Source organism: Vipera berus (genome assembly GCF_964194415.1).
Source record: "Vipera berus genome assembly, chromosome: 1".
NCBI lineage: Eukaryota > Metazoa > Chordata > Lepidosauria > Squamata > Viperidae > Vipera > Vipera berus.
The window spans coordinates 291,874,315-291,897,963 of NC_138202.1; the positions used below are offsets into that span (position 1 = coordinate 291,874,315).

General features: G+C 43.0%; 1 protein-coding gene across 1 annotated transcript in view; it reads right to left on the bottom strand.

Moving 5' to 3' along the window:
* The window catches only part of SMYD3 (SET and MYND domain containing 3), a gene marked incomplete at its 3' end in the record, with an annotated part of 341,649 nt that overhangs the window by 81,094 nt on the left and 236,906 nt on the right, over nucleotides 1-23,649 (bottom strand). Inside the window, exon 6 of the mRNA XM_081344492.1 lies at nucleotides 4,771-4,838. Within this exon, the coding sequence (XP_081200618.1) occupies nucleotides 4,771-4,838 (68 nt within the window). The remainder of the gene's footprint in view (nucleotides 1-4,770; nucleotides 4,839-23,649) is intronic.

Consider the following 23,649-nt stretch of genomic DNA (forward strand, 5'->3'; position numbering starts at 1 on the left):
TTGGCTACATAAATAAATAAAAACTATCAGCACAAGAATAATAAAACTAGCTGATTGATTATGGATACTGAAATTATCTTTAAAAGCTGGATCTGAATTCAAAAATGCCTGAGGGGGGAAAAACGTAAACTTTTTTTTCCCCCTTTCTTTCTCTGAGTGCAATTCAAAAATTAAATTTTTGCCATTGTCCTGATATCATCAGAAGGCCATTGGGGGTTTTACTGCCTCCATTCAAAGCCAAAATAAGAGCGGTATATTTCTTAGTTGTCCCGTTCAGTTTCAACTGTCGGCAGTGATTTGGGGGAATTCCAGAGGAAGGTCAATCAGCAGCATAATAAGTCCTAAGGGATTCTGGGAAAATGCATTTCAGGACATGCAACATTTATTAGAAGAACTAAGGCATCCTGGAAAGTTACAATTTCTAGGATCTCTCTCACAGGCCAGGATATTGTTGTTGCAGAATACAAGGTAGAAGGGAGGTGTTCAATTTTTATTCATCAGTGTGATTCCCCCAGATAATCTCTTTTATTTGCCAGCTGCTTCATTTTGAGCTCTCTTTCTCCACATGTGTGGATCCTTCCTTACATTGCTGCTGCTTTCAATCCTAGTTTTATTCCCTAGGCCCATATCTGCCATTCTTTCTGGTTCACGATGCTTTCGCCTATCCTGAAATCTTTCCCAAAAGCTGAGAAAACTGTTGCTGCCTCCCATTACTACAGGAGCATGACAAAGGGAAACAGCTATTGGACTCTTCTTGTTATCTATGAAAAGAAGCTCAACAGAGCACAAATAGACAGTCTGGCTTCTTCATCCAGAACTCTTTATAACTGCTAAACAACCTGCTGAATAAGCTGTAACCATGTTTCCTGGAAATCTGTAAATTCATGGAATAGCATGCAGCTAAAGATAGGGAAAAATACGGTTTTGAATACTGCAAAGTGAGCCAGTTTAGTTTAGGGATTATTAAGACATCAGGCTAGAAACCAGGACACCGTGAGTTCTAGTCCAGCCTTGGGTACAAAGCCAGGTGGGTGACTTGGGCTAGTTATGTTCTCTCAGCCTTAGGAAGGAGACAATGGCAAATAACTTCTGAAAAATTTTGCCAAGAAAACTGCAGGGACTTGTCCAGGCATTTTACAAGAATTGGACATGGTTGAACAGAAAAAATAATAATAAAACCACTGCAGAAGAAAGAGGCAATTGAATGGGAAAGTCAGCATCAAAGAAAACTGTGGATATATTTGATTACCTTTGCAAAATTTGCCATGAATTTGTAATTTCTAATATAAAGGAAGGCAATATTAAATATCCATGGATTACTGCCTTGTCATGGCGAAGGGGCTTGCGTAATTCAATGAAGCTATGAGCTATGCCATGCAGGGCCACCCAAGACGGAAAGGTCATAGCAGAGAGTTCTGACAAAACGTGATCCACTGGAGAAGGAAATGGCAACCCACTCCAGTATCTTTGCCATGAAAACCCTATGGACAGTACCAAAAGGCAAAACGATATGATGCTGGAAGATGAGCCCCTCAGGTCGGAAGGCATCCAATATGCTACTGGGGAAGAGCAGAGGGCTAGTACTAGTAGCGCCAGAAAGAATGAAGCGACTGGGCCAAAGCTGAAAGGACGCTCAGCTGTGGATGTGTCTGGTGGTGAAAGGAAAGTCCAATGCTGTAAAGATTTTTTCTCCATAGGAACCTGGAATGTAAGATCCATGAATCAAGGAAAGCTGGACATGGTCAAAAAAGAGATGACAAGACTGAACATCAACATCTTAGGTATCAGCGAACTAAAATGGACAGGAATGGGTGAATTTAATTCAGAGGACCATCTGGTATACTACTGTGGGCAAGAATCCCTCAGAAGAAATGGAGTAGCCTTCATAGTCAATAAAAGAGTAGGAAAAGCAATACTGGGATACAATCCTCAAAATGACAGAATGATCTCAGTTCGAATCCAAGGCAAACCATTCAATATCACAGTAGTCCAAGTCTATGCCCCAACCACCAGTGCTGAAGAGGATGAAATTGACCGGTTCTATGAAGCCCTACAGCACCTTATAGAACTAACACCAAAAAATGATGTCCTTATCATCATGGGAGATTGGAATGCTAAAGTAGGAAGCCAAAAGATAACAGGAATAACAGGCAAGTTTGGCCTTGGAGTACAAAATGAAGCAGGGCACAGGCTGATAGAATTTTGTCAAGAGAATACGATGGTCATAGCAAACACTCTTTTCCAACAACCCAAGAGACAGCTCTACACATGGACATCACCAGACGGTCAACACAGAAATCAGATTGACTATATGCTCTGCAGCCAAAGATGGAGGAGCTCTATACAGTCAGTAAAATTAAATCATATCTCTGTTGAATATACAGTAGAGGTGACAAATAGATTTAAGGAATTAGATCTGATAGACAGAGTGCCTGAAGAACTATGGACAGAGGTTCGCAACATTGTACAAGAGGTAGCAACCAAAACCATCCCAAAGAAAAAGAAATGCAAGAAAGCAAAATGGCTGTCTGAGGAAGCTTTGCAAATAGCTGAGGAAAGGAGGGAAGCGAAAGGCAAGGGAGAAAAAGAAAGATACGCTCAACTGAATGCAGAATTCCAGAGAATAGCTAGAAGAGATAAGAATGCCTTCTTAAATGAACAGTGTAAAGAAATAGAAGAAAATAGAATAGGGAGGACCAGAGATCTTTTCAAGAAAATTGGAGAGATGAAAGGAACGTTTCATGCAAAAATGGGCATGATTAAGGACCAAAAGGGCAGGGACCTAACAGAGGCAGAAGAGATTAAGAAGAGGTGGCAAAATTACACAGAAGAACTATACAAGAATGAGCTTAATGTCCTTGATAATCACAATGAGGTGGTCACTGACCTCGAGCCAGACATCCTAGAATGTGAAGTGAAATGGGACTTAGAAAAGCTAAGCAACAACAAAGCTAATGGAGGTGACAGTATTCCAGCTGAGCTATTCAAAATCTTAAAAGACGATGCAGTAAAAGTGCTAGACTCAATTTGCCAGCAAATTTGGAATACTCAACAGTGGCCACAGGATTGGAAAAGATCAGTTTACATTCCAATTCCAAAGAAAGGCAGTGCCAAAGAATGTTCAAACTACTGCACCATTGCACTCATTTCTCATGCTAGTAAAGTTATGCTTAAAATCTTGCAAGCTAGACTCCAGCAGTATGTGGACCGAGAACTACTAGAAGTACAGGCAGGATTTCGAAGAGGCAGAGGAAATAGAGATCAAATTGCCAACATACGCTGGATCATGGAGAAAGCTAGGGAGTTCCAGTAAAACATCTACTTCTGCTTCATTGACTATGCTTAAGCCTTTGATTGTGTGGATCATAACAAACTGTGGCAAGTTCTTAAAGAGATGGGCGTACCAGACCATCTTATTTGTCTCTTGAGAAACCTATATGTGGGCCAAGAAGCAACAGTGAGAACTGGACACGGAACCACTGATTGGTTCAAAATTGGGAAAGGAGTCCGGCACGGCTGTATACTGTCACCCTGCCTATTTAACCTATATGCAGAGCACATCATGAGAAAGGCAGGGTTAGAGGAATCAAAAGTTGGAATTAAGATTGCCAGAAGAAATATCAACAACCTAAGATATGCAGGTGATACCACTCTAATGGCAGAAAGTGAAGAAGAACTAAAGAGCCTCTTGATGCGAGTGAAGAAGGAGAGTGCAAAAGTTGGGTTGAAACTTAACATTAAGGAAACCAAGATCACGGCATCCGGCCCTCTCAATTCCTGGCAAATAGATGGGGAAGAAATGGAGGTAGTGACAGATTTTATTTTCCTGGGCTCCAAGATCACTGCAGATGGGACTGTAGCCAAGAAATTAAAAGACGCTTGCTCCTGGGGAGGAAAGCCATGGCAAATCTAGACAGCACACTAAAAAGCAGAGACATCACCCTGTCAACAAAAGTGTGTAGGCGTGAGCTTAAATGGACTCCAGAAGATGGTAGAGGACAGGAAGGCCTGGAGGAACGTTGTCCATAGGGTCGCGATGAGTCGGACACGACTTCGCAGCTAACAACTCCAATATTAAATATGAGGGGAGTAATTTTATTAATTGTAATTAATATCATTAAATTAGACATTTTATACTGCAGCCTGATCATGCCATTCAAGGGCAACCCTTGGCAATCTCTGGTGAAAAGCTTTTCTCGTTCACTGTCAGAATAGTTGGATGGTAATTTAAAACTAAAATCAACCAAAGTGGCAAGAACAAGATGAAGGTTGGTGTTTTCACTGGGTTGACCAACTATACTTTTGCTCTAGTGGTCATTTTCTATCTTGGTCTCAGGCCTCTTGTGCTAAGGATTTGCACACTTCTTTCAAGTAATTCTGTTACATTTCACAGAATTCTACCCTCAAAATTATCGTAGCCGTATTTCCACTGCATGCTGTGAATTCAGAGAATATAGTGCCATCCATTCCGTTTTATATTAGTTGAATTTTTTAATGTATTTGTAGAACCAGACATTTCAGCTGCTGGCCTGAAGAGAGAGAGAGAGAGAAATGAGAGAAAGTGTGTGTGTGTGTGTGTGTGTGTGTGTGTGTGTGTGTATGAGAGAGAGAGAGAGAGAGAGAGAGAGAGAGAGAGAGAGAGAGAGAGAGAGACAGACAGACAGACAGACAGACAGACAGACAGACAGACAGAGACAGAGACAGAGAGACAGAGACGCAGAAAGATTGATACAACTAGAACCACAGAGGTATAGTGCTTGTCCACTATACCTGGGATAAAGTCCAACGCCAACATCCTGCATTTCTCCATTGCTTATGCTGAAACAGTTACAGGTCACCTGTAAAAACAAGGTTAAAATCTATGATTAGGATTATTACAGTAATTTAGAAACCTAATAAAATAACCTAATAAAGAAAAGGCATCTAAGACAAAGACCAAATTATCAGAATATTTATCCCCAACACAAACAATACCTTTTCATATTACAATATATAAAGCAGAGACGCAGCTTTTATAACAAACCAGTTAGAAACAGAACTGCTAGTGTCTTCAGATGCTGAAAATTGTTAGTTATAATGTAAAAAGTACAAATACGTTCAGTCTATGGATGCCTGCAAAATTATATTAATCATAAATTAAAATAAAATCTGCCCTCAAGGTAATTGCAAATGCTTTGACAGCAGAGTTGATTTAAATGGATGAGTGTATATACAACATATATATACATATACACAAACATGCTGTTTTGTTTTTTTCTTAAATTACATTAATTAGTATGCCACTAGTTTAACCCATTCAGACATTCCCTATCATTTAGAAAAGCTATATAGCTTAATTACGTTTCTCCTGCTGCTATTGGAAACATAATTCCACAAAAGACTTGTGAGCACTGATGTGTTCATTTTAAGCAGCAAAAATATTGGTTACAAAAATATTGACTTTGCTGTCCAGAACACAGATGAACAGCTCTTTGCAGGTGGGAGAAAAATTCTCCCTTTTTCTAAAATTCCAAAGAAACCAGAAGGAGAGATGAAAAAATATCCCTTCATTTCCTCAAAATCATTATGATACATAAGTAGATAAAGTGCTGCAGGCTAGCAGGTAGCAATTGACAGAAGCAAAATATGCCAGGGAACCTTGAGCAGAATAGTAGTTGTTTGAATGCTCTTGGTGGCCCATTCACCCTTTAAACTAGCCTGCTACACATAAATGCACATGATACTGTCAGCAGAGTTGAGTAGGGCTGAATCAGCACACAGTGACATGGTAGGAATCAAGAGTTTGTCCTTTCTCTTGGGCAAAAAACACTTTGTGCTGATGCTACTGTGGCAAAAGGAGGAGGCAAGCAAGCATTTGGAATTACTGTAACCATCATCTGCCTAGTCCTTATATGGTAGAAGGAGAAATTGACCAAAGAGGAAGATTGTTCCTTGTGGGTTTCTTGTGCTCACTCAGAATGGCACACTATGGTGGATTTAATAGACTGAGGTGAATCCCTACACATTGTTGCCCAGAAGGAAATGGGAGAATAAAATGTCAGTTCTTGCTATGACCAAGTCTTTATACAGAAACACCTGGAGAGACAAAGGTGGCAGTGATAAGTTATTGAGCAGAGGATGCTGTCTGCATTCTCTTTTTCTACAGCCTAGTTTCTTTTTAACAGTAAGACAAATGAAAAGAGGATGATTGTCTCCTGTGTGCATGCCTCTTTGCTTGTCTGAAAGGAGGTCACTTGCAGAGAGAAAAATAAAAGTCAAGGAAGCATGGCAACGCTGGAAAGCTCCACTCGCTCTGCATTTTATTTCTCTAGAGCAGGGGTCGGCAACCTAAAAAAGGAAAAGAGCCACCGGGAACCGGTTCCATCACAAATTAAAAAAACTGGGAGCCGCGTGCGTGTGTCCATGCACGCGCATGCGAAAAAAACGTTTTGCGCATGCACAAAACGGTTTTTTGCGCATGCGCGGACGCACGCGGTTGCCATTTTTTAAAAAAGTGAGATGGAACCGGTTCCCGGTTGCCCGACGGCGACGGCCCGTCTGCAAAGCTGCCGCTTTCGGCAGCTTTGCAGACGGGCCGCAGCAGCTTCCTCAAAGAGCGACGCCGCGGCCCGTTCACGTGGAGGTACGCGCGCACCTCTCCAAAGGTTTGGGGAGGTGCGCGCGCAGCTCCGCCCATTCAGGGAGGTGCACGCGCACCTCTCGGAACGGGCCGCGGCGTCGCTCTTTGAGGAAGCTGCCGTGGCCCATCTACAAAGCTGCCGCCTCCGCTCCCTTCCTTCGCCCGGCCTGCTTTTCCAACCTCACTTCCCTCCCTGCCAAAGCTCCTCCTTTTCTACTCAAAGATTTTCGGGGTTCCTCGGCTTACACCCCTTGGCGAGAGACCCCAAACGTCCCTTTCTCGCCGCTCCTCCCTCCCTGCCCGCAGAGGCTCTTGCTCTCTTGCCGTCTCCGCTGAGCAGCGCCGCTTGGAAGAGAAAGGGAGCAGGATAGGCACGCTCGCCCCAGCGGAGTGGCCGGCCCTCGTTTTAGTAGCGAGACAGTAATCGCTCCCCTCCGCCCCCCCAATGCTCCCGGTTCTCCCGTTCGCCCGCCGTCCCGCTTTCCTTCCTGAATTTTGCACTTCCTTACCCAACTCCAAACTTTCTCTAGCGCCCCTGTGCTTTAGGACGGGGAACCAAAGGCAGAGCCGTTTCTCTCTCTCTCTCCCCCCCCCACTTTTGCCGCTTCCCCACCCAACCAGTATCCCGCTTCTCCCTCTTCGAAAGGGCAGTGGTGTGCGCGCACCTCTCCAAATGGAGAGTGGCACCACCACAGTTTGCTATTGAGCGTAGGCGCCGCCGAGCTCCCCAACTCCGCCGGCGCTCGAGCGAAGGAACGAACCTGCCGGCGCTCAAAGGCAGCCGCCGCCGCCGCTCTCGGGCTTGAAAGTCTGCAGCTGGCAAAGGCGCGATTCGCTTTCCCTTCGTGAAACGTGCCCTCCAAAGTCCTCACGAGGCCCCAGTGAGCATGTGCGCGCCGAGCTCCCCAACTCCGCCGGCGCTCGAGCAAAGGAACAAGCCTGCCGGCGCTAAAAGGCAGCCGCTGCTGCCGATCTCGGGCTTGAAAGTCCGCAGCCGGCAAAGGCGCGATTCGCTTTCCCCGAAGGAAACGTGCCCTCCAAAGTCCTCACGAGGCCCCAGTGAGCATGTGCGCGCCGAGCTCCCCGACTCCGCCGGCGCTCGAGTGAAGGAACAAGCCTGCCGGCGCTAAAAGGCAGCCGCCGCCGCTCTTGGGCTTGAAAGTCCGCAGCCGGCAAAGGCGCGATTCGCTTTCCCCGAAGGAAACGTGCCCTCCAAAGTCCTCACGAGGCCCCAGTGAGCATGTGCGCGCCGAGCTCCCCGACTCCGCCGGCGCTCGAGTGAAGGAACAAGCCTGCCGGCGCTAAAAGGCAGCCGCCGCCGCCGCTCTTGGGCTTGAAAGTCCGCAGCCGGCAAAGGCGCGATTCGCTTTCCCCGAAGGAAACGTGCCCTCCAAAGTCCTCACGAGGCCCCAGTGAGCATGTGCGCGCGAGCTCTGCACATTCCCATTTAGGACCGAGATGCTGCCGCCCTGCCCTTAGCTTGCCCTGCACCTAAAGATCAGCGGCTTTCGCGCGCACCCCGAAGGTGAGAGTCTGCGGCCGCTGGAAGGGAACCGTCGGGGCGGGGGCGGGAGGGTCTAAGGAAGCATAAAAGTGGATAGTAGGTGTACAAGGGAGGAGGAGGCAGAGGAAGGCAGAGGAAAGAAGAGGAGACCTCGGTCAATGGGAAGGCGTCTTGCAATTAAGGGTTTCGGGGTGGAGGGGACGGAAAGCCGGGGGGCAACAAGGGTCCCCTGGTGAGTTTGCTCACATGCGGATCATCTCCAGTTACCTTTCGCTGTGTTGTAACCCGAAGCGGCTTCTCTGGGCGATTACCTCGCGCAAGAAACACGAGAGCTTCGGAGGGGTGGATGAACGCTCCGCTGGACTCGCTCCGTGCGCCTCTAACACAGATCCACTCCTTTCTGAATTAACTTCGGGAGCCTCGCATGTAGAGCGGGACCCATCCAAATTTGGCCCAGCTTTGCAGACGGGCCGCGGCAGCTTTCCCAAGAAGCGGAGCCGCTGCCCGTTCGCGCGGAGGTACGCGTGCACCTCTCCAAAGGTTTGGGGAGGTGCGCGCGCACCTCCGCCTGTTTGGAGAGGTGCGCGCGCACCTCTCCAAACGGGCGGTGCCACACTCCATTTGGAGAGGTGCGCGCGCACCACTGCCCATTCGAAGAGGTGCGCGCGCACCGGGCGGCTGGGAGCCGCAGGAGACGGCTCAAAGAGCCGCATGCGGCTCCGGAGCCGCGGGTTGCCGACCCGTGCTCTAGAGGATGTAATGGGAAGAATTGTGCTTGGCCAACCAAATGGAGCAAGAAGCAACTTTGTCCGTGGGAAGCCTTACTCTCTGTTTACTGGGAGGTACAGAGAAAAACATAGAATAACAAGCTTGGAAGGGGTTTTGGAGGTCTTCTAGTCCAATTCCCTGCTCAAGCAGGAGACCTTATACCATACCAAACAAATGGCTGTCCAATTTGTTGTTGAAACCTCCAGTGATGTTTTCAGCGTCAGAAAATTTTTCCTTAGTTCTAGGTTGGATCTCTCTTTAATAATCTTCTACTTGTTACTTCTTCTCCTACCCTCGGGGTGCTTTGAAGACTAGGTTGATCCCCTCTGTGTGACAGCCTATGAAGTGCTGGAACACAGCTATCATGCTTCTCTTTGATAGGCTAGACCAGGGGTAGGCAACCTCGGCTCTTTTATGACTCATGGACTTCAACTCCCAGAATTCTTGAGTCAGCTGTCGACTCAGGAATTCTGGGAGTTGAAGTCCATGAGTCATAAAAGAGCCGAGGTTGCCTACCCCTGGGCTAGACATACCTACTGTCCTTAACTGCTTATCATACATTTATGAAGATAATGAAAAGTATTGGGCCTTAGAAAAAACCTTGAGGTATCCCACTTCATGCTTCCTTCCATGTAAATGTAGTTCCATTGAGGACTACATACTAGGTGTGGTTGGTCAGTCAGTTTTAAGTCCATCTTGTGGTGATCCTGTCTATCCAACATTTTTTCTATCTTACCAAGAAGGCACCTGTGGTCTACTTTGTCAAATGCCTTTCTGAACTCTAAGTAAACAATGTTCGTAGCATTTTCCCAATCCACTAATGTAGTCACTTTGATTAATTTGATTAATCTACTTTATGCGCACCAAAGTACCATCACTAGGGGCAAAGTTCAGTGAGTGAATCATGAGGTTCCTGCTTGCTTCATTTCACTGCTCAGAAAGAGAAGGTCTCAGTAACTTCATTTGCCAGTAATTGGAAACCCTTTATGAACTTTTTGCTGAAAATAGAAAAAAATGAACTTGTGATTTATGAGTTGGATGATTACAAAAGGTAGGCTATGGAAAGAAGGGAGCCACAGTGTGACCTTAGAGAGGGGATAAAATATAGATGCATTTATAGCTGCTGAAGTCACTCTTTTATAGCTTTCTTTTTATTTCCTTTCTCTTTCATTTTCTTTCTTATTTACTGATCACTTTTTTAACTTTTATCTTTATTTCCTTTTTAAAACTGATTGATTGATTGATTATATTTATATGCTGCCCTTCTCCCTAAGGACTCAGGGTGGCTCACAAACAATAAAAACTAAAAAAGAACATGAAAATACAAAATTTAAAAAAGAATTAAACAGTAGATATGTTCAATACATAGTAATTTAACCCCATAAAACCAAATTTAAAACCATAGTCAGTCCAGGCCCGATTGTTGGAACATCCATGTCTTCAGGTCACGGCGAAAGGACCGAAGGTCGGGGGCCATCCGCAGCTCTGGAGGCAGCTCATTCCAGAGGTTTGGCGCGCCCACAGAGAAGGCTCTCCCCTTAGGGGTCGCCAGCCGGCATTGCTTAACCGACGGAACTCTGAGGAGGCCGACTCTGTGAGAGCAAACCGGGCGATGGGAGGTTGACAATGGCAGTAGGTGGTCTATAATGTTCTTATTCTGCAAACATTTCTTTAATAAAAATTCATTAATAAAAGAAAGAAAGAAGAGGTCAAACACGCTGGCAGAGGTATCTGCTGTCCTAGATAGCCTAGTGGGACCTTTCTCTTTTGTCATTGTGTCTAGGCTGGGAATGCAAACAAGAGAGATAAGACAGAGGTATGTAGCTACTGCCATCTTATCTCAACCAACTACTGGAGGCAAAACTCAAAAGAAGGTATGGGAGCAAAGGAGAAAGGTTTTCAGGAAATCACTGACTGGGTGAGATCTCACTTTTCTTGTGCAACCTGTGCTACAAGGCAGAGTAAGGAGGAAGGGCTTGTATTTAATATTTGCTGACTGGCTGCCTCTTGTTATATGGACATGATTTAAATGACTACATGGCTAGAGTTACAAAAGAATTGCCTGGATACCCAAAAACACATGTGAATTCATGAACAAGGTAAAATGTACAAAGCCAACAAAATTCAAGAATGGAAACTATGTTTTTAACCTGAGTCATTATAGCATTATCTTTAGAAGATTGACTTTGGATATGGATAAATCAGATTTAAATCTGTTGAGCCATAACATTCACAGGAGGAAGAGGACAGATTGCTATTTCACTACTCTTCAGTATTCTATTAAAGCTTTGACATCACTAGAGTAGTAAATTATGTTCTAAGATTTGTTGCAAACATAAGCAGATGAAGGCATATCTATCTTTACACTTTCTTCTCATATTTTGAGTCAAAGAAGAGAATAGTGTATCCATATGCAGATGGCTAAAGATTAGGTCTTAATGTAGGACTACCAGGTAGACATGTAAATAAGCTACCTATTAAGGAAAACAGCAGTAGAAGGGCTATTAATGATTTATACCTACTGTGGATAAAGAAAATTCTGCTAATTAGCATGTGAGGCACCTCCAATATTAATGTATTCTTACAATTTGCATAACACTACTTATGGTATTGCTTCTAAGACTGCAATTTTTATAGCTGGCTAAAGCAGCCCAGTCATAACATGTCACCCCCATCTGTGGGATTTTTTGCCCTGTTAAATCCCCCCCCTTTATTCCGTTTATTTAAGGATAAGCAAGCAATCCAGAGATGCTAGCCTATATAAGTTAGCATCTAACCCTTAAAAAACAGATAAAAGATTCTCTATTAATTTCATATAATAGTACTATTGAGGTGAAAGGTATCTTGAAATTCATCTAATTTATCCACCTCCTCAGTGCGGGACTCACTACAGCATCTCTAGCAGATGACTTTCCAACCACAGCAGATCTTCTAGTAAAGGGGAACTCATCACTGATCCACTGGCTGTCGCCTTGTATAGTCACGGATTCCTCCTGACATCTTGCAACCTTTCTTGCAGTTTTATTCCATTGCTCCTGGTCCTGTTCTCTGGAGGAATATAGAATAAATCAATTCTCTTTTCTATGTAATAGCCTTTCACGTATTTCTAAAATGCTATCATATTCCCCTCTCACATGTCTTTTTAATAAACATACCCTTCCTCATAGGCATAGGTTCCAGACTTTCACTATTTAGAATGTCCCATTCTGACAGATCCTTTCCCCTTGGAACGTACTCTAATTTGTTGCTTCCTTTTTGAATTGTGGTGCTTGAAAGTGGACACGGTATTCTAAATGTCGTCTGACTAGATAGAACAATTGCTTCCCATGAGTTGGGCTCTCTCCATTAATGCACCCTGAGCACTTTCTTTTTTAGTAGCTACATCATATTGCTCATGTTTACATGGCAGGTGGTGAGTTTCTCAGTTCCCTTTTTATTTGGTATGGGAAGTAAAAAAAATACTAAACCATTTTTCTTCATGCTTAGGGAACATACACATTGTTGTAAAATGTGTATGGTACTATATTTTATTAATGAATCATTCAGAGAAGGACATGTAAGATAACAAACATTATCAAGCAAACGTATTTTAGTATCTTATGCTTTATACATGACATACATTATGTGTCTGATTTAAAACTTTTTTCTGAGTTCACCTCATTAATTTTATGTTTGACCTGCAAAACTCTTCTAATTTGTACCGATGCTGTAGTGATATGCATTGTAACATTATATATGTGATTTAAAACTGCATTTTAAATGTAACTTGGCCACAATAATGGAATAATTAATGAAACATTGGCCAAAAAGTAGATTCATATCTTTAGTTTTAAAACAGACTATAAACCTAATCCCTACTACAAGTCAAAGCAGGAGTTTCTGCATCAATTATTATAAAGAGAGATTATATTTATGCTAAGGTTAATGACATTTTTTCACAATTATGCCTTTATTGAGAATTGGTAGTTCCTTGATTGGGGTATTGTTAACTTAACTGTTGGACTAGTGTTAACCTCTGCTCTTCTGGGAGTTCATTGTTGTTGACAAGTTTTGGTCTTTTCTTTTCCTTTGTTTATTTTGAATGGTATGTAGATGTTGTTTGTTTCTGTGCCTGTTGATGGCCGATTTGTCTGAGTACCAGGTCGATTCTCTGGTGTTTTTGGACTTAGCTTGATCAAGGGTACTCACAGTTTCCCAGTTGAAACTATGGTTGAGTTTGTTCATGTGTTGTAAAATTAAGTAGTTTTCATCCTTCTTCCAATTGCTAACTGGTGTTCATGGATGCGCTTTGCTAGTCTTCTGTCTAGTTGTCCTACATAGTGGCTGTTATAGTCTTTACACTGTATGTTGTAGATGACTCCTGTTTTTTCTTCTGGGGCTGCTGGGTCTTTTGGCTTACATAGGGTGTTTTGGAGGACTTTAATTGGTTTGCATGCTACAGTGATGTCATGTGATTGTAATAGTCTGTTGGTGGTTTCTAAGATGTTTTAGATGTATGGCAGTGTTATTCTTCATGGCTTGTGTTGGTTGTGCTATGGTAGGTTGAATGGTCAGACACTTTTTGATAAAGTTGCGTGGTATCCGTTTTGTTGGAAGACACTGGATAGATATTCTGTTTCCTTTTTCTGACATTCAGGGTTGCTGCAATGTGTTTGGGCTTATTTAAATAGTGTTCTTACACAACTTCTCTTGTGGGAGGTTGCTTTGGTAGTGCAGGACTTGGTTGGTGTGGTTAGTTTTGTGATAGCTTTATATTTCTAATTTGGCATTACTGCTTTTGCTAATGAGGATATCTAGAAAGGAGAGCCTGCTATTGTTTTCTTCCCTTGTGAATTTTATTCAAGATTTGTTGATAGTTTCTTGTGTTTTCTCTAGTTGGTCCTTTTTTCATTATGACAAAAATGTCACCTAGTGTCTATGTACCAAATCCAAACCTTGAGTTGTATGCATGGGAGTGTTGTATATTCAAGGCGTTGCATTACGGTCTCAGAGTCCTGAAAGTGGTGGTTCCATAAGTGTTCCTTTGATTTGTTGATTTATTTGTCCATTAAACAGCAAGTATGTGGTCAGATGAAGGTTGATAACGTCCATTATTCTGGGTATTTCAATCTTGGTGTATTTGGTAAGGTCAGCTGTGCTGTGGAGTAGTGCTGTCATGGATTCTTTTGCTAGTTCTGGGTCTATCAAAGTGAAGACTACTGTGACGCCAAATGAGACCATGATTTCATCTTTGTCTATGTCAGTCAGTCAGTTATTTGTCAGTTCTTTAGCAATGTTGTAGGTTGGGGTTCCTGGTGGCATTATAATTGGTTGGAGAGATCTATCTGGCTTTTCTATTTTGGGGAGTCCATAATGTTGACAATTATGAGGGGCTAGAGAAAAAGTGATCTAGGTAGGTTTCATGAAGGAGGTGAAAAGCAGTTGAAGCAAGAAGAGAGGGAATCTTACTCTCATTCTTTGACTATACTGGAAAGGGTTGGGAGATAGCAGACACTAGAAGCAGATAAGGGAGAATTTCTACAGAGTCCTTCAGAACAAGAATGAAGGCTGAGAGAAAAAAACATGGCTCATGAGACAGAAAATGGGTGGCAACTGTCCTCATATTATTATCTCTAGACACTTGAAAAAAGACATTGAGAAAAACAATTGGCTGACCTTGGAGAGGAAGCAAGAAAGGATGAGGTAAGAAGGTAATAAAGTATGAGAAAAAAGTAATAAACCAATAATAGAGCAGTAAAATGGCTAACAGGATAATAAGGTAAGAAATACAGTAATGTAGAAGGTAAATTTCCCAGTGTGGGACAAAGATGTTAATGAGTATGAGAGTAGAGAGGAATTAAGACTAAAACTGATTAGAATTATAAAAAAATAACAGAATAAAGATAACTAACTCCATTCATTTGGTCATGAAAAATGTATTGAAAGGGTACCTGATCACAAACTAAATATTTTAGCAGTGTGTGATGTAATGCGAAAGAAAAACACACATATTTAGTTTATCACAAGAAAAGTATAGTTTAGAAAATAAGAGAAATAAATGTTTGACTCTATTCTGCTTTGGTCAGACCCTACTGTGAGTACTAAATCCTGAACAGGTTCACAGAAGAATAACAGGGATTATCAGAGATTATGAAAATATTCAAAATAAAATGAATTATGCAGAGTGTTGATGTGTGAGGATAAATAGCCATCTCTCTTGGATTCTTTGATTCCTGATAACTTACCCATTTGCTTTATATACATTCAGGTATTTCAAAAATTTAGATCTTACTAAATTTCCAAAGGTATTATTAATAGAAAATCTATCTCTAGTACCATTTTTTGTCTACTCATTAAGGACTTTCATTTCCTACTTTTTTTCCATTCCAACATTCAATAATATATTTAGCAAGTATGTTTACATTTTTTTCAAATTTAAAATTCATTTATCAAATTTATACAGTCTACTTGTCAAGTTCATCAAGTGTGCATACAACTTGTACAAAGCATGCAAAATAGTTAAAACAACCCAGATTTTGTTACCAGGTTTAAAGTCCAATTGCATTTAATGCTAGAAGTTCAGCAGTTCAGAATTATGGGAGACAGCACATAGAAGAGGCCTTTCATAGTCACTGAAACCTGAGTATTTCAACTAGCAGAGCAGAATATAGTACATGGCACATTTAAAGGAGGTAATAGCCTACCACAATAGATATGGAAACAGAATCCATTTCTCTTTAAGTCTGACCATCTGGCTAGACATAATCTTTGAAGAACAAACTCAAATGTCTGATACTGGTATAAGCACTGTTTTGCGGTTCATAAAAGGAGAGCCACTTTACAGCCCGATTGTACACCATTACAGCTGCCCCTTTTGCCAATGTCCCAAAAGACTGCTGCCGTGGCCAACACTAATATGAAATATTAATAGAAACTGAACACAAAAGAACAAACAGAAAGAACGATGTAAGCAATCTACTGGGTTAGATTAAATTTTTTGAGCCGTAACATGAAAAGACCCTGAAGAATCATTTCTTGAAAACATTTCTTTTTACCTGAAGGAGAAAGTGGACCTGCTGAGGTTCAGGTATAAGAAACTGTGATTTAAGAATGTTACCAGTTGGCTTTTCTGTCTGTAGCTTATTAATTAATAATTACCTTATCCTAATTACTTTATTCTTTTGTAGATTAAAAAATACTGCAAACAAGACAGAGCCTTCTATGCAGCTTTGCATTTACCTTTATAGAGCAAAAGGAATTAATTGCTTCCTGAAAGTAAGCTTGCAGTTCTGCAGTCTTGTATCTTACATTCCATGAGCTCCTATCTTGGATCTTTACATTTCTGTATATAGAAATAATATACATAAAGAAAGTTTGAACTTTTAATTGAGGTTACTCACACACTGCATGAGGTAGGGAGTGGGGCATTCAACAACAACAACAACTTTTATTGATTAGCCCTTGGGCCATATCAAAGTACAAAGTTCCAGCAACAAACCATCACCAAAACTAGATAAAAGCAATCCGAAATGGAATTTGATAAAATACAATTTAAAATGGAATTAAAATACAATTTACCGTATATACTTGAGTATAAGCCGACTCGAGTATAAGCCGAGACCCCTAATTTTACCCCAAAAAACTGGAAAAAGTTATTGACTCGAGTATAAGCCGAGGCTGGGAAATGCAGCAGCTGGAGGCTGGATCTCGGTGCAGCACGGCAGAGGCTGGATCTCGCGAAAGAAGTCTCTGCCAAGAGAATGGGCGGCAAGCCTCCACCACCCCATTCTCTCAGCGGAGCGCTCCACCGCCCCATTCTCTCGGCAGCTTGCCACCCCGTTCTCTCATCTCAGCAGAGACGTCTTTCGGGGGATCCAGCCTCCACCACCCCATTCTCTCAGCGGAGCGCTCCACCGCCCCATTCTCTCGGCAGCTTGCCACTCCGTTCTCTCATCTCAGCAGAGACGTCTTTCGGGAGATCCAGCCTCTGCCGTGCTGCACCGAGAAAACAGCAAGCCGCCCCATTCTCTCGGCGGAGCACTCCACCGCCCCATTCTCTCGGCGGCTTGCCACCCCGTTCTCTCATCTCGGTGGAGACTTCTTTCGGGGGATCCAGCCTCTGTCGCCCCCTTTTCTCAGCTGGGCTCTGCCGAGACGAGAGAATGGGGCAGCAAGCCGCTGAGAGAATGGGGCAGTGGAGCGCTCCACCGAGAGAATGGGGTGGCTTGCTGTTGGCGCGGTGCGGCGTGGCAGAGGCTGGATCCCCCGAAAGAAGTCTCTGCCGAGAGAATGGGTGGCAAGCCTCCACCATCCCATTCTCTCGGCGGAGCGCTCCACCGCCCCATTCTCTCGTTTCAGCGGAGACTTCTTTCGGGGGATGCAGCCTCTGCCGCCCCCTTCTCTCAGCTGCCTGGGCAGCTGAGAGAAGGGGGCGGCAGAGGCTGGATCCCCCGAAAGAAATCTTCGCCGAGAAAATGGGCGGCAAGCTTCCACCGCCCCATACTTGGCGGAGCGCTCCACCGCCTCATTCTCTCGTCTCAGCGGAGACTTCTTTCGGGGGATCCAGCCTCTGCCGCCCCATTCTCTCAGATGCCCAGGCTGGATCCCCCGAAAGAAGCCTGGGCAGCTGAGAGAAGGGGGCGGCAGAGGCTGGATCCCCCGAAAGAAATCTTCGCCGAGAAAATGGGCGGCAAGCTTCCACCGCCCCATACTTCCACCGCCCCCATACTTCCATACCCCATACTTCGCGGAGCGCTCCAACGCCTCATTCTCTCGTCTCAGCGGAGACTTCTTTCGGGGGATCCAGCCTCTGTCACCCCCTTCTCTCAGCTGGGCAGCTGAGAGAAGGGGGCGGCAGAGGCTGGATCCCCGAAAGACGTCTTCGCCGAGAAAATGGGTGGCAAGCTTCCACCGCCCCATTCTCTCAGCGGAGGCTTGCAGAGGTGGCGGCGGAGCTGCGCGCGCAGCTCTCCAAACCGCCGCCGCCCGTTTGGAGAGCTGCTGCCTTCGTCCATGTTTGACGAAAGCAGCCGCTCTCCAAACTGGGGGGTGGAAGTTCTTTTTTTTTTGTTCACTGGAGTATAAGCCGAAGTGGATTTTTCAGCCCAGAAAGTGGGCTGAAAAATTCAGCTTATACTCAAGTATATACGGTAAGTTAAAATAGTAATAAAATGCAAATTTAAGATATAGATAAAATATGGAAACATTATATTTCGGAGTCGCCCTTACAATCTACCCCAATCAGTCCCACATATGCAGATCTTAACTGGATCATTTTGTTCAAATACTGTGCTACGTTGGATGTTATTTTCAAGTTCTGGCCGGACATAAGGTAAGTTATTTTGATATGGGGATCCCAATGGGTCATTCGTTTGGTATATAGACCAAGATACCTGTCTCTCACCCTCTTATACAAACAACAGTCAAATAGGATGTGAGCCAGGTCCTCTACCTCTGCCGCTCCGCAAATGCAGAGACGCTCATTGTACGGTATAGCATGAAATCTCCCATATCTGACCATTGTGTCCAGCTGTTCAAATCTTGCTCTCGTAAATATCTCCCTAAGATGTTTTGGGAGTTGTGACTTCAAATAACTGTCCACTTGAAAAGTACATTTGTATTTACTCAGCCATTTCAAGTTACCCACCTTACTAAGGATAGCTATATCAGTTTGTGCTTCTATATCCTTAATTCTTTGGGCAACTCTTTTTTTAGATTGTTCTCCTGTTACGCAAGAAACAGGAAGGCCACAGCTTCTTACAAAATTTGTTAGTTTGGTGATCCAGGAGATTTGTGATTGTAGTTTTATTTGCTCTAGTAGGCATAATTTGGGGAGTCTATCAGTCTCCATTTCATTAACTTTGCACCAGTAGTTATAAGCTCTAATTTTAGATAATGCCTGAATTGTATGAATTCCCAATTCAGCTCTAACTGCTGCAGCAGATGTTCTTGGATCTACACCCAAAATGCATCTCAGATGCTGGGACTGTGTTCGTTCTAAAGCTGTGGTTGAATAAAGACCCCAAATTTCTGCTCCATACAAGAGCATTGTCGTAACCTTAGCCTTATAAACTTTGAGTAGTAGAGCTAGGGACCCTGGGTAACTATGATTCTTTAGTTTGAGCAATAAATTCAAACGGGCTTTTGCTCTAAATGTACTTCGTTGATGATGGCAGGCCCAAGATCCAGTCTTGGAAAAAGTTACTCCCAAATATACAAAGGTATTAACCTGTTCAATTGGTTCACCGTCTAATTGCCACTTATGTCTCTCTTTCTTCCAAACACCATTATTTTTGATTTGGATTTGCTAATAATTAGGGAGTTATCCTGGCAATAAGAGCTGAATCTTCTTAATAGCCTACGTAATCCTACTTGTGAGTATGATAATAAAATCATATCATCAGCATAAAGCAAGCTGTTACAGTAAGTATTTAGGATCATCGGCATGTGTACCATGGTATCCTTCATTAACCCTGGCAAATCATTGATGTATAAATTAAATAATAATGGGGCCAGGATACACCCTTGCCTTATCCCTTTATTTGTGTGAATCCTATTAGTCAGGGCCCCATTAACCCCATACCGCACCCTCAAACAGGTACTTGTGTAAAGGGCTTTAATCAAAGCCAGAAGTCTGGGTTCTATTTTAAGAGATATCAATTTACTCCATAGTACGCCTCTATTTACCATATCAAATGCTGCTGTAAGGTCTATAAAAGCAGCAAACAGGGGTCTCCTCTTATAGGCATATTTGGCAATTAGATGGTTCAAAACAAAGCAGTTATCAATAGTAGATCTGTTCTGTCTAAAACCTGCTTGTTCTTCTGTGAGGATGTTGTTTTCCTCTACCCAGATTTCAATTCTGTTCAAAAGGTACCTAGCATATATTTTTGCTACAATGTCAATCAGGCTGATGGGCCTATAATTACTAGGATCCTTTTTATTCCCTTTTTTATATATAGGGACAACTATTGCCATCTTCCACCCATCTGGTATATGGCAGGTGTTATTTATGTGTGTAAAAAGACCTGCTAATACAGGGCCCCACCAGTTGGGAAATTTCTTAAATAATTCTGCTGGTAAAAAATCCTCGCCTGGGGCTTTATTGCTCTTTAAGCTTTTAATGATGGACTGTATCTCCTTTTCTGAAACTGGTGGCCAAGGGGGGAGGGTTCTAGGATTTACCAAATCACTGTTTAAAAATAATTTCTTTACCGGTTCGGTGGGGGCAAACAAGCACTGATAATAATTCTCCCAGTCCGCAGCAGAGATTGGTATGTCAAATGCAAATCTCCGTTCCTTCAGAATACCTGCTACTGAGTGCCAAAATAATACTGAATTATGACTTCTGGCAGCCAACTCAAGTTCTGACCAGATTGAAATGGCAAAACGTTTTTTCTTTAATGTTATAGTTTTTTTATATTCCCTTCTTGTGTGCAGCATCTTAGCTTGTATATGGGCAGTAGGATTCCTCTGGGCAAGCCTCATGGCTGCCTTCAATTTCTTTTTCTGTCGCTGGCAATCAGGATCAAACCAGCGAGGTCTACCCACTTGGGCTCTTTTTGTAGTAGGTTTAGCTGTTAGGTGTTTCTTCAGTATGTTACACAGATTGGAGAATGCATTGAAGGCTGACATCCAGTCAGTAGTAGATGACTGTATTGTTCTAGCCCACTTAGTAGCATTCTCTGTTTTAAGGCATTCTAATATTGCCTTAGTATCAACTTTGGCCCAAATTAACCTTTTATTTTGGGTCACCTCTACCTTTTTGGTGAGCCATCTGTCAGCCATGTTATATGGTCTTAAATCTGAGCGGCCTCGCAATGTCACACTTACAGGCTGATGGTCGCTATTGTCGCTAAGGTGTACTGTGACCTCTGAGAAGAGGTCAGCCTTATCTCTAGACACACAAAAGAGATCCAGTACACTACTTGAATTGGCTGAGTGGTATGTATAAGGGTATGTATAATTCTTGTCCTTACCTCCCAAAATTTGGAGATTACCCTTAAAAATTAAGGAGACTAGGAGCAGGCCAGCGGCATTACTTTTACAGTCTCTTGAGAGCCACTGAGGATGGTTATCAAAGAACTCCCCTGGGATTCCCTTCTTCTGGGCAAGCTCATACAGAGAGGGACCCAGTCTAGCGTTCAGATCTCCTAATAATACCACTATGGACTGAGGGTACAATATAGATAAATCTTCTAAGATAACTTCCAAGCCCATCCAATATTCAAAATTATAGTGCTGGGATGTGCTTGGAGGAATGTACACATTTACCAATATTAACTCAAACTGGTCATATTCAAATTTGACAGCTAGAAAGTACGGATACTTATCTTCGTTATATAATTTCTCTCCCTGCCATTGCAACTCTTCCTTTATAAGAATGCATAGCCCACCAGAGGGTCTCCCTTTGTTCTTTGTTTTTAGGGCTGGGGAAGCCCATCCCTGAAAGCCTGGCAATTGTACTGGTTCATCCACTTCGGTTAGCCAGGTTTCTTGAAAGGCTATTACGTCAAATCTAGAAAGAAAGCTCATTAGTCCACTATCAACCATCCTTTTCCAGCCAGCTATGTTCCAGGTCATCAACTGTATGGGGTTCTCAGAAGCAACGTGGTCTGACTTGGTTGATTGGCTAGATGGTGGAAATGCCAGATGTCAACTTGACAATGGAGCTGGGTCAATATCATCTAAGCTTCCCATATAAACACAGTTGTTGTGAGGTTCGATATTTCTCCTCGTGGGTTGCAGAACTTGTTGTTGCTCCTCTATATCTCGGTTGCCAGTGTGCCTCTGCTCTTGCTCCAAGAATGATTTTTTTCCCAAAGAGCAGGTACTCTGGCTTAAGTCTATAAATGTAGATTTATGTCCATTTTTGGAGGGGCATGGCTGAGGGTTCATCTTGTGGAGAGATGTTGTGGGAACTTCTAAATCAAATGAGGATGGAAGCTGGATTATGTCCTTAGTGTTTGTCAGCTTAGGGGGCACTGTGTGATGAAGCCCTTTGTCTTTCAGTTGTTTCTCAGAGGCTGGGTCAGTCAGTGCAGTTACTCCACTCTCAGCCTGTGTGACAACACCTTTTTTTACTGTTGAGGTAAAGGCAGATTGTTGATTAAATATCTTGTCACAAGGTTGCGTGTTTAGTGGATCCAAATTAAATAGAGGCTTTGCTGTAGATTGGGTTGTTGTCAGTGCCTCTTTTAGGTCGTCCAATCTTTGAATGATGTTAACTTGCTCAGGTTCTGGCAATGCACTGAATAGGTCAATCAACATTTCCTCTGGCACATCCTCGGCAGTTCCTGCAGCTGTGGGTAACACAGTTCGTATATTGCTTCTTTGCTTTCTCAGGGTCAGTTCAGTTGCAGCAGCCTCAGGCTTAGTAGTGTGAGGGCTGTTGCAGCCTAGATTTAAAGCGACAGTTCCCTCTTGGTGACGCTGTTTCAGGAGTGGGCACACTTTTTCTGAGCAAAAGACCCTTATTGGAAATATAGAGAAAAAGCTCAAAAAGGGCTTCATTCTGAAGAGCATGGAGGGAATTGTGGGCTGCTTGAATGATAGGAGAATTCTCATACATTGTGTTCTTGCTGGCAGCCACTCTACATGTAGTAGATCTATCAGAGTGGATTCACAGCGGAGCAGCTGGCTCAGGGACAGCCTAATAGCTTTTCTATTGCTCCAACGCCCTCTATTTACTCTCTTGTCATAAATTTGCAAAGTAACCTGGTTAGTTTGCAGACTGTAGTTATATTGGTCATCTCTTAGACCTTTGCCTGATTGAGTGTTTTCTCTGTAGGTGTTCAAATTTTTGGGAGGAGAACAAGGTCCTTCTCTACTTTCACCTTCTGAGTTAGCCATCTCATGTCTGTCCATGGTTATCCTCCCAAGTCCTTCCACAGTATTTGGGTGGCTCCTAACAAACTCTGCAAAAGACTCTTTCAGACAATCAACCTTATCCATGACAATTGACAAGAGATTATATATTGAGTTTACAGTTTGGGCTGTAAGCAAACATTGTCTAGAGAGGAAGTCTGTCACATTTTCCCCCTTCAAATTTGCTACATCTCCCTCCTGTGTAAAAGAGGCTGTTGCCAGATTCCAAGGAGGGGAGCCATTCTCCAAGAGGGAGGAGGACAACTCCACACGCTGTCTGCTCTCCAGTTCAGTTTGTAAGTCCCATTCCGATGAGTCACATAAATTAAATTTATCTGATAAGGTGCCTGCGAATGAGTTACTTACTGGAGCAGACTGTCTGTTTGCAATATAATCCTCCATTTTCTGCTGCTTCAAAGGCTTGGATATACTTTCTGCTGCAGAGTGCTGTCTCTTCCTTCTTTTCCCCATTCAGGTTTGTTAAAACAGGTTTAAAAATAAGTTTAAAACTATGGTTTAAAAAGTTGAAATGGGTTAAAAATGGGTTTAAAAAGTTTAAAAGAGGTAGGTTAAAATACAATATTAAAAGACGTTAAAAAGTTAAAATAAAAATAAAGTAAAATAAAATAAAACCTTTACTTTTGGAGGAGCTCTTTACAGCTTTGCTGCCTCTCCACCATCTTGGCTCCGCCCCCCTAGACTTCTGGAGGAAAAAGGAGGAACCTGCTCCACTTTACATCGAGGAGGAGTGGGGCATTCATTATTACAAGGGCCTCACTAATTTTCCTAACCCCAGTTTTTTTGTACTTCTTGGAACACTGAAAAATCAGATCACTGTAGTGGGGAAAAATTATTTGCTTACCAGAAATTATATGGCTGCCTACCTCAAGTGATGATTCTAGGCGGCTCATAA